The 14,534-nt window shown below is 38.5% G+C and overlaps 1 protein-coding gene across 1 annotated transcript in view; it reads left to right on the top strand.

The window, feature by feature from the left end:
• Positions 1-14,534, top strand: part of LOC144763934 (dynein regulatory complex protein 1-like) — a 907,472-nt gene that overhangs the window by 498,918 nt on the left and 394,020 nt on the right. The window contains exon 10 of the mRNA XM_078649981.1: positions 9,362-9,600. Coding sequence (XP_078506107.1) covers positions 9,362-9,600 — 239 coding nt within the window. The remainder of the gene's footprint in view (positions 1-9,361; positions 9,601-14,534) is intronic.

Below are 14,534 nucleotides of genomic sequence, written 5' to 3'. Positions count from 1 at the left end.
ATGAAGAGAGCCTCTGCCGTAGGTCTGCCCCAGTCCTGCTGATGTCGAGCCAATAGGCACAGGAAGAGTAGGTCCACGCCCTAACAGGGCCTCGGATATCGACATCGGGCGAGGATGTGCCCTCTGTGTGTCTCAGTGGGGGGATGTCAGGGAAGAAGGACCCAGAGGCAGAGGGATCCGATGGACGTTGGGAGGGGCCTGGGGTATTGCACATTCAGCAGGCGCACACAAAGAGAGTCAGGCTCCAGTACGGCACCAGGGTGCAGGGCCATCTATGGGGAAGCCCCCTGGGCCGGGGTGGAACAGCCCGTCTACCACATCACTCGAACGCTCCCTCGGGAATGCCGGCCACAGCCGGGAAGCAGTTCTCTGACCTCCGCGGTCCACCCCGTGTGCCGTATCAATCAGGGAACCACCTCTGGAGTGACATAGTTCAAGGAGGCCCCAACCGGAGCTCTCCTAGTAGGCTGTGGCTCCCGCTCAATCTGGATCTCACCGATCTGGGGATAATCTGAGCCGTCTGGTTCTCCAGCCCGCACCGCTCTCCCTCCAGTGCTGTGTGGCCACCCCCTAAGTGTGAATTAAGCCATGGACGAAGCTATTTAGAATGCGCGACAGGCATGTCCGCTCACTCCGCCATCTTGGACATACCCCTCAGGTTTTCATTTTAGAAAACATTTGTGCATTGATATTTTCAGTAGTACGAATTTGAGAATGATGCATCCCATTTCAGTATGTCAGTAGCAAGCAGCCATGAATTTGCTTAGTGACATTACTGTTACGCAAAACTAGGACCGTGGAGGCAATGGAGGAAAATCGGGATGCCGGCTGACATATTGCTGCTTGAACGAAGAATTGAAACTGTCAGTGTTGGTAACTGGGCTATAATCAGGCTTGTCTAATTGAAGGTGAATATAGGAAAATTCATAAAGAATGTTTATAAAATTCCTATGACCCAAAGGAATGTAAAAATAGAACAATGAATCACTAAATAACATTTACTTGCCGCGAATAAGCTACTTATCTCATCTTACTATGTGAAAAATAAAAGATGACATCAAAAGTCTAAAAAGTTAAGGAGTTTGCAGAAGTAGTTTACAAAACTTTCAGCAAAAACATAAGCCCAATACTTTATACAGTCTATAACCGTGATACATCAATGAATGTATTCCATGGAGATATGAATAACCCTTGCCTCACAGTAACCCAAAAAGAGAAATAAAGAACCTTTTGAGAAATGAGGCAAGTGTCCCTTCTGAATGTGGAACTTAAAGTTCAGGCTACATGCTGGGCTAATACATTGGAGTTGATTTTCAAGTGCATTGTTGGTGTAGACCAGGAGGCACATACAGTCATGAAATGTTGTCCATTATAGTAAGATCAAAAGAGAGACAGAAATTTCGAGAGAAAGAGAAGAGGAGGGGAGACTATGCTGAATACGAATGACAGAAAAAGGCTTGTTGTAGTGCTTCAGACAGTGGGAACTGGACACACATGTGATACAAAATTGTCCCCATATATAGAGGATCTGTGGGTGCAGTCGCTATAAATGGTACATGTTCTGAATTCGTTGATATATGAAAATGGTCCCTGTTATTATTTAACATTATATTTGAACCAGTGGTTGTGCAATTATGGGAGAGGAGAATTATAGCGAGATGTCTTTGGAGATATACATTTGAAAAACATATTATTTATTGATGATGTTATTAGTTTTAAATTTAGAGTAATCTACACTGCTTTTCTAGAGGCGATCTCACAATTTGATCTCATTTCAGATTATATGGTAAATTGGGACAAGATGCTGGGGTGGCAGTAATTAAGAATAAGGAAACTAACAGATAGATTAAATATTCTTTGAGACAGGCAGAAAAGGCTGTAACTTATTTAGAAAGTGCTAAATGATCATGGCTATACAGGATGACGGAGGAGAAAATAGAACCACTTACAGTCGACTAATGGAAACTTTGTGATCAAACCTACAGCGATTTAGATCATACTTCTTTGTAATGTCAAATGCGTTTCGAATAATATATGATATAAAATATGGAGTTACTGCCTTATTTACTACTTTTTGAGTTCATCAGGTAGTGCTGAAAGAGGGGGAAGACTTGTCACCGAACACTGCCAGAAAAGGTGGATTTGGTGTGCCCAATGCACAAACCTACTATGAATATTTGGTTCTAGGCTGGTGTTGGAAACCAGGTAGAGGTTCATAAATGGATCATAACTGAAAGATTCATATTGGAAAATACACCACTATTACATTTTCCCTTAAGTAAATTTACCAGATCATTTCTAAGAAGACAGATTTTCTCCAATGTAAAATGTGAGTTGTGGTGGATTATTGAGAAGAGGGATAAGAACATTGGTATAGTCAAAAAAGGAAAATTTAAAGAGGCAGGGACATGATGCCTTGCTTCCTTCTTGTATCATGATTTAGTTCATACGTCAATAGAAGTGTATTTAAAAGGAATGTATAGATCCAGTGAAAGGGGAATGCATATTTCAGACAAAAAATGGAAGAAAGCATAGCTTTCGATTTCTAAAGTTTATCTCGAAATATCTGGAACATACCAGAATATTCGTTATAAATTGCATTGGACACGAGCCACAAGAGAAAATAAAAAAGTTGAAATTGCTTGAGACAGACACGTTTTGGAAGTTGTCAGGTTCAAACACAACTCAGACATCAATATATTTGCAGGGTTGGAAAGTCCTGGAAATTGTCAGAGCAGTGGAAATTTCACTTATGCACACATTAAAATACACAAAGCTGTTTCATTAGACACCCTTGCTTCTGACTGGAAGAATCAGTATGTATTGCCTTTCCAGGAATAAGCAGACACCTGGCAACATGTTAGTTATTTGGTATGGTTTTCCCGCTTCATATTAGTTGTTACCCATTTTCAACCTCCACAACTTTTTGTTTTCTTCTCTTCCAGTCCCTTATGGTAAGGGTTCACTTTGGTTCTCTGCATAGGAGAATGATCTAGATCTTTGTTTTCTCATGGTTCCACGTTGCCTCCCATAAGGCTCAGCTTGTCATTTGCTGGTTGTTTGGCATCCTTAACTTCCTGTCTGGTCTCTCCTTCTGACAGGAACTCATTACCACTCCATTCACCATTACAATAGGTAACACTTTTTCTGTCTGGCTCATGGTAGGACTGTATTCATTGCTGTGGTACTTTAATAACCACAATTTCTTGAAATCCCTGGTATTCCCTATTATAAGTCCTCTGAGGTCTCAACTAAGTGAAACAAATTAACCCAGAGGGTAAATCCAATCCCGAATTTCTCTTTACCCTTTTCCCTGCTTTTTACACAGTTTATCAGATGTGCATATAATTTCCAGGATACATCCAGTAAGGATTGAGAGACAGCAGGGTTGTTGGAAAGATCTGAACATGTGGAACCTAGTAGAAGTATAAGAATGGAGTAGGTTATTACAGCTATACCATGTGGTCCCGTTCCAGAACATTGGAATAGAGTAGTTAAAGTATTTGGATAAGGAGATGAAGTTCTCAATTCTGATTTTTAAAAAAAATGTTATTGATATATTGTCTACCTGAAACTTCTAACATAATTATCTATACAAACGGATATAATGACAGCTAAAAAGTATTTTTTTTGGAAACAAAATGGGATAAGTTACAAAAACCGAGTGGGCTACGACACTGCGTTTTTCCAAATTAGTAAATTGGAAAATAGGTAATGTCATGACGAGAAATAGACTAAATTAATTTAGCGGGATTTTGCATATGTCCCTGGATCTCTACATTATACCAACAATTACAATCTCCGAATTTTACTTTAGTTTAAGTTTTAGCCACATCTATTTTGATATGTTATTACACTTTCAAGATTATGTTTTATTATATTTATATTGTTTTTACAAAATACTAGTTATTATTGCTTGTTTTAAAATGTTTGAATTATTATTGTATTGTATATGACTTTAAGACTAATCTCATGGAATGTTAAAAGTTTAGGCTCTCCTATAAAGCGTCAAAGGGTTTATCCCATATTTCCAACTTAAAGGGTGAATTGTTTTGCTGCAGGAAATATATATTTCAGACAAAGAAGTGTCTAAACTTAAAAGGCAATGGGTTGGTCATGTTTTTGCTTCTACGGGCTCAGGATAAAGCAATAGGGTAGCTATTTTATGTCATAAACATCTCATTATACAAACCCTTGCCCAAGATGTTGATTGTGAAGGCAGATGGGTTTCAGTTTCCTTACGTGTTGGTAAAATTCCTTCAATTATTGTTAATCTTTTTGCACCTACTACCTCGGATAGTTCCTATTGGCCGGGAGTATTCTCTAAGTCGATGACTTATACTGATGATTATTTGATTGTTGGTGATGATTGTAACATGGTTATTGACCCCATTATAGACAGACCCTCCAAAACTAGATGTATACCTTCACAAATACATTCCCAGTTTAAATCAACATTATCCCAATGCTTTCTTGTGGATGCATGGAGACTGTGCACTTCAACACTACAAGAGTACACTTTCTCCCCTGTCCATTTCTCCCAATCTCTGATAGATTATATGTTAATTTCTAATGCTCTTGTTCAACGTGTTATCAATTCTGATATAGGATCCATATTGATTTCTGATCACGCACCAGTCACCAGTTATCTTGGATTTTGAATTCCTTCCACATAGTCTGGGAACTAGACGGTGGAGATTTATTAATTCTATCCTGTTAGATCTGCAGTTTACACGCAATTTTGAACAATTTACTAACACATTTTTATTAAAGAAAATGAATCTCCTGATCTGTCTCTTCAGATTATTTGAGATGCTTTCAAAGCCGCTTTTAGAGATTTTATGATCAATTTTGTTTCCTAGAAGTGGAAATCAGCTTCCAATAAATTATAAGTACTTAACTCGCATAGCAAACATCTAGAACATTCTTTTTATAATTCTCATTCTAAGCACATTTTAAATGATCTTGTGACTGCTAAATTTGAATTTAATACACTTTCTACAGAAAATGCATCTACTCAAATCCAGTGCAAAATATTATGGGGTCAGAATAAGTGGGGAAACTTCTTGCCAACTATGTTAAAATCAAAAAAGAACGTACTAAAATTAGTTCTATTTTAACTTCCACTAATCGGAGTATACATAAAAATGAAGATAGACTTTTGGAATTTACAAAGTTTTATCAGGACCTTTATACCACAGAATCTCAATCTGTTCCCCAAGATCCTCTTCATTATTTATCATCCTTTCCTTCGCCTTCACATCATGACATTGACTTTTCTATATTGGAACAAGATATTCAAATACAGGATACCTCTAATGGTATTTGTTTCATTAAATGTGGCAAAGCTCCGGGACCTTTCATATTTTACTTCCCTTCTCTTGCTCAAATTACACCAACTTTTTCTTTGTTTTATTTAATTTCAGTTATTGTGTGGTTCTTTTCAAGAGGTGTTGATCTGTCTCCTTCCCAAGGACAATAAGGACCATAGAATGTGTAAAAATTATTGCCCAACTTCTCTAATTAACTTAGACTATAAAATCTTAGCAAATTCTTTAGCTCTCCATTTGGATAATTTATTACGGCAATTAATTGTGAGAGAACAATGTGAGTTTATTAAATGTAGGCATCTTTCAGATAATTTTCGATAATTTTTTAATGTTATTAGTAAATCCAAATCTTACAATTCTTCTTTAGCAGCTGTTTCTTTGGATGCGGAAAAAAGATTTGACAGAGTCAGTTGGTCTTTTATTTTCTCTGCGCTTTCCTGGTTTGGTTTTGGTCCAAAGTTTATTAACGATGTTTCTCTGTTATACTCTTCTCCCAAGTCCTCTATTTTAGTCAACGGCCTTAAGTCTCCATTGTTCCCTCTTTATAGAGGCGTTCAACAAGGTTGTCCTCTCTCTCCTTAATTATTTATACATGCTTTGAAACCGTTTTTAGGTCAAGCCTAGCGTTGCAGCGCATGCGGTGCTCGCTCTGCGAGGCATATTGTAGTAGGGACAGATGTGGAAGTGCCGTGGAAGCTCCGCCCATATTTTTCATTGGCTGGCGTCATCGTCTATGGTAAATGCTGGCTTCCGATTGATAATGAGGCTTCTTAGTCCCGCCTTGTTACTACACTGTCTCCTTTTGTGACTGTCCATCAGGACTGGATCGTTTACTTGCGGCATTACACTGTCTCCTTCATTAAGGCGGTATGCACTTTTTTCATTAACTCAATGGCGACAGCTTGTTTTAAACTATGTCTGAGATGATGAGCAGCATCTTCAATTCTATTTACACAGAAATACGTGGTTGTACACATTGAAGGTTCTGAACCCAGCTGAAGCGAAGAATGTAAGACCGTCACGAGGAGCGAGTCGCTGGCTGCGGCTCCATTCATGCGAGGAGACAGAATACAGTCACTGTCAATGTTGGTGTAATGAATGCTGGCCGTAGACAAGGTTAAACATTTTATTTGAGTTCAGGGCAGCAGCTTTGCATGCTTTAGTATATGTTTTTGAAGGAGAATATTGCCTCTAGCTGCACTTCATTCGGACTTGCATCACCAGAATAATAAATATTTATAGCTCACATGGTATGACGTCCGAACAAGCGCAGAAGCATACATTTTTACTGCTGTGCATCACACCAGTAAGTCCAATGGGAAATGTGCTTTCTTTTACAAGACAATTAAAAACACAAGAGATCATGTGCACAGGGACGGAGCACCGGTAATTACTTGCGTACTTATTTATTACTCGCGTACTTAGCGTAAGGCGACACCGTAATTGTTTAATTTGTTATTTATTTAAACTATATTACAGTTCATTTACCCAGACACCAGCTCCACCCAAAACTGCCTCATCATTGCAGGTGCATCTTAGGCAGTCATAAGCAAGGTTTATCAAGCATTGGTAATACCAATAGGTGTGACATTAAAGAAGAGATGCATAACAATGTGAAGCCTTACAAGTGGATGGTAGCAGACTGCAGTTGTTCCCCAACTGTCCTGTAATTTGAAGGTGAGCAAAGAGAGGGGGTGGGATGGGAGAGAGCAGCGGACAGAAAATGGCAGTAACAATCTACTGGGAAGCTTCTGATGTCCAAGATGATGATGATAAAGAAAACAGCTCAAGGAGGAATGATGAAAACATGCTTGGAAGGATCAAAGAACTGAAGAGCCAGAGACAACTGAGGCAAAATATACTGAAGGAGCAAAAAACCCTCTGAATAAACTAAGTCATGTTGCACTAGTTTGGATTCCTTTGTTCCCTGGAACAGGAGAAAAACATGATTTGACTCAAAAGGACTAATGGCGGCTATGTCGGATTGGGGATGAGGAAACATAGTGTAGGGCTGTGACAGTCATTTAAACAAGCATTTGCAATGCAATAGGTCTTTCATTTTAGACACTTAGACCTACTGGTATTGCAAATGACAATGCCTTTTATTATTGCAGGTTTTTTAAACACATAAATAAAAGGCATTGGCAACAGATAAATGCTGTCTTCAATACACAAGTCCCATTTCATTTTATTAACATTTCTCTAGGCAGTACTTCCGACCTTTGTTCATCTCAGTCCCAAGATTTTTATATAGTAGATTTATTTCTGGCTGTTGCTTTTCAACAAATTACAAAATCGCGAAAGGATACATCTCAAGTGTCTTTTCAAGGATGATGGTATGGAGTTTGTTATAACCATAGATTTGATAGAACATATTTCTATCCAGTTGCACTTTCTATTAAAAGAGATCTCTTATGGCTACCCATAACTAATTTTTTTAATAAATCTGCCCGTGCATTATAAGTACACAATCCTCGAACTGAAGAAGTGCCTGAGCCTTCATGAATTGTTCTTTATTAATTTGGTATATTTGTTTTATGCCCTTTAGAGCTTTTAATACAATGCTCTGATAGGGTTATATAATTAATACGTTTCTTCTTGATGGTGTTATGTATTTGACATCTGTGACTATATGCTCAATCAACATTTTGTTTCTTTTTGGATCATAATTGCATAATAAGTTCAAATAAATATTTTATTTTTCAAACTTAAAAAAAGTTTTAGCCAGAGGTTTCCTCAAAGCACTGTTATGTTTTTTGCAAATTTAGCAAAATATGGCAGCATGTTCAAAAACCCTAACCCCTTGGGCTAAGTGCAGGCTGAGCCAATTTACCAACTCAAGCCAGGGAATTAAGCTGACTGTAACCCCCACACCACCTACACATTACTTATGGATTGGGTGATCTGGGCAATAATCAGTTATGTGAAACTACAGGATTATTTGTTGTATTAGTGACTTCTGAAACTATTTTGACCAAGGATATACAAACACAAGAAAACCACACTATATATTTGAAATACTCTTTCTAGAGTAATGCCCTAATATAGATCAGATTGTATAAATAGATGTATCTTTAAAAATAAACACAACAGTGGCAATGAAAGTGATTAATAAACAAAATATTAAAATGAAGTGCTAAACTAAGATATCATTTCAGCGATTCATTGCATCCAATGACGATATCAGTCTTTGGTAACTTGCCCATCCCTTCCAGGCTCCTACCTAAACTCCTTTAGCATCAAAACTGAATTTCTTTTCTTAGCTTATATACAAGAGCTGAACAACAGAATTGTTGTAAGTTAGCTTCTGTACTTTGAGAAGGTTGCAGTCTGTCTCAGATAGGGCATTCCTGAAATGATATGGACCTGGCTGTGTGGAGCCGATGGTTTATGGTGGAGATTTTTGTAGCACTGCTCGGTGAAGCTTGCAGGACGCTTAAAATACTTCTCTGCCTAATATATGTCCACGGTTATTTTCAAAAGAACAGACCTTGTGATGAATGGTGTAAAACGCAAAAATTCACTTATTCTGTTGCACATTCACTAAAACTACACATTATAATTCACATTAATACATTTATATTAATAACTGATGGAGTATCAACCTGTAATAATGCAGACATTATGTCTTATACATATGTGATCAATACTAAATAAAGCACAAGTTCGTAAATGAAAAATGTGCACTCAGATACATTATTATACAAATATATAAAATGCTATGGGAGGACTAATGCAGAAAACGCAAAGTTCACTTCAGCACCGCAAATTATTCAGCAAGAACATTGTTGAGTAGGCATGGAAGGATTGCGACACCGGGTTTGTAACCTTGAGGTATTCATTGTTGTGATGCAGCAACGTCACCAACTATAAGATTAGAGGCCTGTGATTTTGTATAGAATATTCACAACAAACCTATATTCTTTTTCATATAAATGAGCACTTTAATCCTTTCATTAGATCCTATGGGTAATATTTTATTTGATTAATTTGTGACCCCTGAATAAACTATACTGATTGTACCTTTCTAGGCATTTTGGATCGGTGGAGCCGTATAAATTTCGTGCTCTATGGCTGATGAATGAGGAGGAAATTAAAGGATTGGTGCGTAAAGCTCTGGAACTTGATCGAATTATTTATGAACAACAATTGGGCTTACCTTGGGCACCCCCTGATCTCTGGTTTATGGACAATGTCGGTCCTCTTTCTCAGCTGCAGAAAAAGAAGAAATCTGCCAGTGAGCTTGCAGAGGAAGTAATCTTTGGAAGTGGTAAGGATGTAATGCTGCTAAGAGTTGTATGTGTCTATGTCGAAAGAACCACTTGAAGAAATTCGCCATATTGAATATTTTCCTCATATTTTTCATCTAGAATCGCTCACAGAAGGCTGCCGAGACCATCCTACTGAATGTTTTTTTGGGAGTAAAATATCTTATTCCTCATTTCCTTTTCTTTTTATTACTTTTATCTGGCGATGACTCTTCCTTACCCTGTAAACCTTCCCTTCCTCCTTCCATGCCCTGTCCCTCTCGCCTCCTTCTTTACTCCCCGAGGGTGTTGTTTTCCTGCTGTCTTCCTTCCCCTCATTTTAAAGACTATTGCTACCCAGTTTATTTTTTTTCTTCTGTTATTTTTTTTTTACAATTCCTATTTTTTTAAAGAATTGTAAATGTAAAAAAATGTAGATTCATAAACCTCCCACCCGAGGTTTGCCTTCAATCGAACCTACAATTTAGAGGATACTAATGTGCACACAAGACCACGAATCACGGAAAAATCCACACAACTACCTCTATGTGACAGGACACAATCCCTGTGGTTCCTGTGTTGAATGTAACCTGACTGAACCCTCTAAAACTATCCAACTATAGCACACTAGTATGGACACAAAGGTCTCACACTAATTGCAATTCTAAAAACTGCATAAACATGATCACCTGTCCCTGTAGCAAGCGCTATATAGGAATGACCACCCGAACATTTAAAACAAGGATCATGGAACATCTCAGTGGTATATGCTACATAGTTCAGTAAATCTTTATTTCAATGATTAAAAACCATCATAAAAATACATTTTACAAAAATCCATTTACAATTCTGACCTTGATAAGAAACAACATTTATACAATTATAAAAACATGATATTGCATACATGATTGCTTAGCCTCTTGTATTTCTTAGTCTTACTGCGACTTTTAGAAAATTCATTACAGAACATAAGGTATGCATATCATTTGCTCTTTGTAAAAAGAGTAGTGCAGTTTTAGCGTGAACAAATTTTGCCTCTTTTAAAATATCCACCAGAAATCTACGTTGGGGGGTTCGATAAAAGTACAAAATGAAGAGTGTCCTGCGGGGACCTATTGTCGCAGCCGCAGGCACCCTTCTGGCCCATTGTTACAGTAAAACCAGATGGGTAAGATAAAATATGGTGTAACAAATTGAGCCTAAAACGACACATTAAAAACCTATCCTGCTGTTTGTGCATCAGGAATAGATAGGGTTCCATGCCCTCCCCATTAGTTACTAGGCGGTAAGCAGCTACTGATCTCTTTGGTGAATCAGAGCCTAATCTGTCAGATGTAAATTTTTCCAGCAACAGTTTTTTGATTCGAGATTGCGGTCGGGTCGCTGAAGAGGTTATGCTGGTCTATGTTCTCTAGCGTGCCCTTGACATAATTTAGCCAGGGGATTTGCACCCCCTTATCCCTTTGTAGGCAATCTCCAACAATTACCCTGCTTAATTCTGCCTCAGGATTTACCCAGATTCTGAGCCATGCCAACAATGGGCCTCAATTTCACCTGATCTATAATATATGGGGTCCCAAGTTCGGTGTGTGCAATTTCTGCTGGTGTTCTCTGTGGGATCTTTAGGATTTTGCGAAGGAATGTATCTTCCTCCTGCTGTAAGTGGGTTACATCCCTGAAACCCCACACCTCTGCTCCATACAGGGCCTTTGCAGTACTTTATGGAGCCATACAGGCTCATCACTTGTTCTGGTGACCAGCGGCCCAGGGATGTACGTTGTTACAACGCATGCTTTTAGCACGCATGCTGTAACAACGCGGTTTTTATAACGCATTCTTTTACAACGCATAACAGAAAGGGGTGTTGGATAGTGAATATTTTAATTTACTATTCCAACACCAGTCCCCGTTGACACTAGGAAAGGTGTTGGATAGTAAATTAAAAGTATTCCCTATCCTTGAGCGCCCCCCAGAGTCATTCTTGTAATAGAATGCGATTTAAAAACCGCGTTGTAAAAGCACTGCGTGCTAAAAGTTGCGTCGTAAACGATGTTCCCCGCGGCCCAGCCTGCGAGCAAAGTTTGATATCGCACCATTTGAGGAAACTAGCTTTGTACAGCGTTCCTCAATCAGGGAACCAAACTTCATTTCCCCGTCAAATAAGAGGCCCAGATAAGGGAAAGTGGTTACAGTTTCTAAAGTATGGGTCCCTATTTTAAACACAAATTTCCTAGATGGCCTTTTGCCTGCCACCATCACAAAGGACTTGCTCAAGTTCACGGACAGATCTAAATTGTCCATGAACTTTACAAATCCGTCACCAAGATATTGTAAGCTTCGTGCTGTTCGTGCAAGCAGAACCGCGTCATCCGCGTACAGCAGTACCGGAATCTGACGCGTTCCTGCTTTGGGGCAGTCTACATTCAGGGCAATAAGGGTTTCTCCAGGTCATTAATGTACAAGGAGAATAAAAAGGGAGCAAGGATACACCCTTGCCTCACTCCACTGGTGCACGGAAAGGGATCAGTACTCCCCCCCTCCGTGCTAAAGCGGACCCTGGCAGTGGTGTTCCAATGTAGTTCTCTAAGGATATTTATAAGTCCTGGGTCAATTCCCAAGTTGTTCATAATAGCCCACAGTTTGTTCCTATTTACATTGTCAAAGGCCGCAGCCAGATCCATAAATCCCATATGAATAGTTCCATTGCTGGCTTTCGTGTACTTAATGTAAACAAGGTGGTCCCAGTTACATACACACTTAACTCAACTAGAACATTAGTAAATAGCATACACAAATATTCATAACAACATTGTTTTTAATCACAACGTGTATCAAAGATTCATTCATGAGAAGATACACAAAATATATAAAATATATAAAATATGTAATGCCCCGGAAAATTGGAATAGGGAAGGGTAGTGATGGGATGGTGAAAGTAAAGAATGAGTCACAAAGAACTGAATACAGCAAACATAATACTAAATTAACACAATGGAACAAATAATTCGTCAATTAATTGGACGATCATGCCTCAGATAAAATCACAAATGATAAATCATGGAAGAGGCTGAACACAAGTGGGAGTGTCGACGTTTCGACCCAAATTGATGCAGGCGTGGTATAAACCTTGCTAGAGGGTCTTCATCAGGACAGGAATAGTTGAAAATGGGGCAATGATTCTGTGTAAAAAATGAATAAATTATTCTACAACGGGTCACAAGATCCCTCAAAAGCTCATAAGAGTAATAATATTAATAATTAAAAGGCCAAGATGGGGACACACTCATATAATGCGGAGCTAGGGAATACATCAAGAAATACATCATAAGTAACAGAGGGGTAGTTACCAATGGACACTTGGTGAGGTAAGTAAGTTTGAAAGGCCTCAGAGAATATCTTAGATTACATGTCGGCCCATTGATGAAATAGCCTCAATTGCAGTAATCCACGCTTTATGTGCGTAGCCAAGACAAGGACTCAAATTGTAAAATCATATGTTGTCTATCGAATTGTAAAACAAATATAAGTCACATAGAAAAGCGTACCTTAGGGTTGTATAGTAATGCAGTGATTAAGTTTGATAATAGAGTTTCCAGGATGGAATTATGTCTGGGAAATCAAAAGCAATTCTTTCAGATTACATGGACCATGAAAAGTTATTTTTATTACAATGGTGAAATTTAGCCTCACTCGTTCCTTTAATTTATAAAACAAAACTAGGGTTCAGTAGGTACCACGTACTATAAGTATTGGTGCGTTGACGGTAGTTGTAATATTATTCCGCATCCAATACATCATTTGAGCAGCAAAGGTATGGCTTTGATAATACTGATAGTACGGAGTCAGTCATACCACTTCATAATAATGTCTAAGGTATCAGCAGTTAATTACAACATAAAGGTGAGATAGCTCCACTTACATGTTCGTGAAAATCGATAACAGCACGTATAGAGGTAAAAACATCAGAGACCATGTTGTCCGATCATTCCTTCCTTCCATAGAACCGACCACCGTTCTATCATTGTGGAATCTTCCATCTGTCACAGGCCATCATAGATGCACTAAGTGCAAAGCTTGTGATAACACTATTCAGACTAAGACCTTTGAGTATAAGGAACATAAAATCGCATTGAAATCTCTTACGAATTGTAACACTCAGAACGTATTTTATGCCATCTTATGTGAGTGCGATTTAATCTACATTGGCCAAACTCAGCAGAGGGCCAAAGCTAGGATCCTGCAACATATTAGCAGAATTAGGTGCGAGGTAGTGGGAGCCCCACTAGTCGATCATTTCAAAGCTAAGCAGCACTCACCAGAGAGTCTTAGGTGGGTCATTCTTGAGAAAGTTACATTGAGTGCCAGGGGAGGTAGCATTTCAAATATTCTCAACACTCGCGAAGCGAAATGGATGTCCCTTTTTGACTCAGTCAGAACAGGGCTTAATGAAACTGAGAGTACCTTTGCACAAATGGCTAATCTGTAAATGGTGATCATGATCTGAGTGTCCGTTTTATCATGAATATAAATTTGTTTAATGCATATTACGAAATGTGTCTCTAACTAAAAGGCCTTTACCGTCATGTTCGACAGGTACGCCTCTAACTGTAGAATAATCTCTTTCCCTTCTTTTTTTAAATTTTCCTCCAACGTAACGGCCTTTACCATCATGGTTGATAGGTACGCCGATAAGATAATTATGATGCATATCAATGATTTGTATTAATGTTGTGTGTAACATGCACTCTGTTGCCAATATGGCTCATAATATTATTAATATGCATTTACAATTGTGAATACAGTTTGTTGTATTGTACACACTGTGCATTTGAAAACATAGTATATTTCAATCACACCCGTTGCCGCCAGGAATTCTTTGACGGAAAACGATATACTAGGTTATATCGAACTTTTCCTCCTCAGTCCCTTTTCTGTGACCATGATGATTCAGGGTCAC

The sequence above is a fragment of the Lissotriton helveticus genome, chromosome 6, assembly GCF_964261635.1.
Source record: "Lissotriton helveticus chromosome 6, aLisHel1.1, whole genome shotgun sequence".
In the NCBI taxonomy this organism is placed as follows: domain Eukaryota; kingdom Metazoa; phylum Chordata; class Amphibia; order Caudata; family Salamandridae; genus Lissotriton; species Lissotriton helveticus.
Note: the sequence above shows the minus strand (reverse complement) of the source record. Positions and strands in the feature narration are given on the sequence as shown.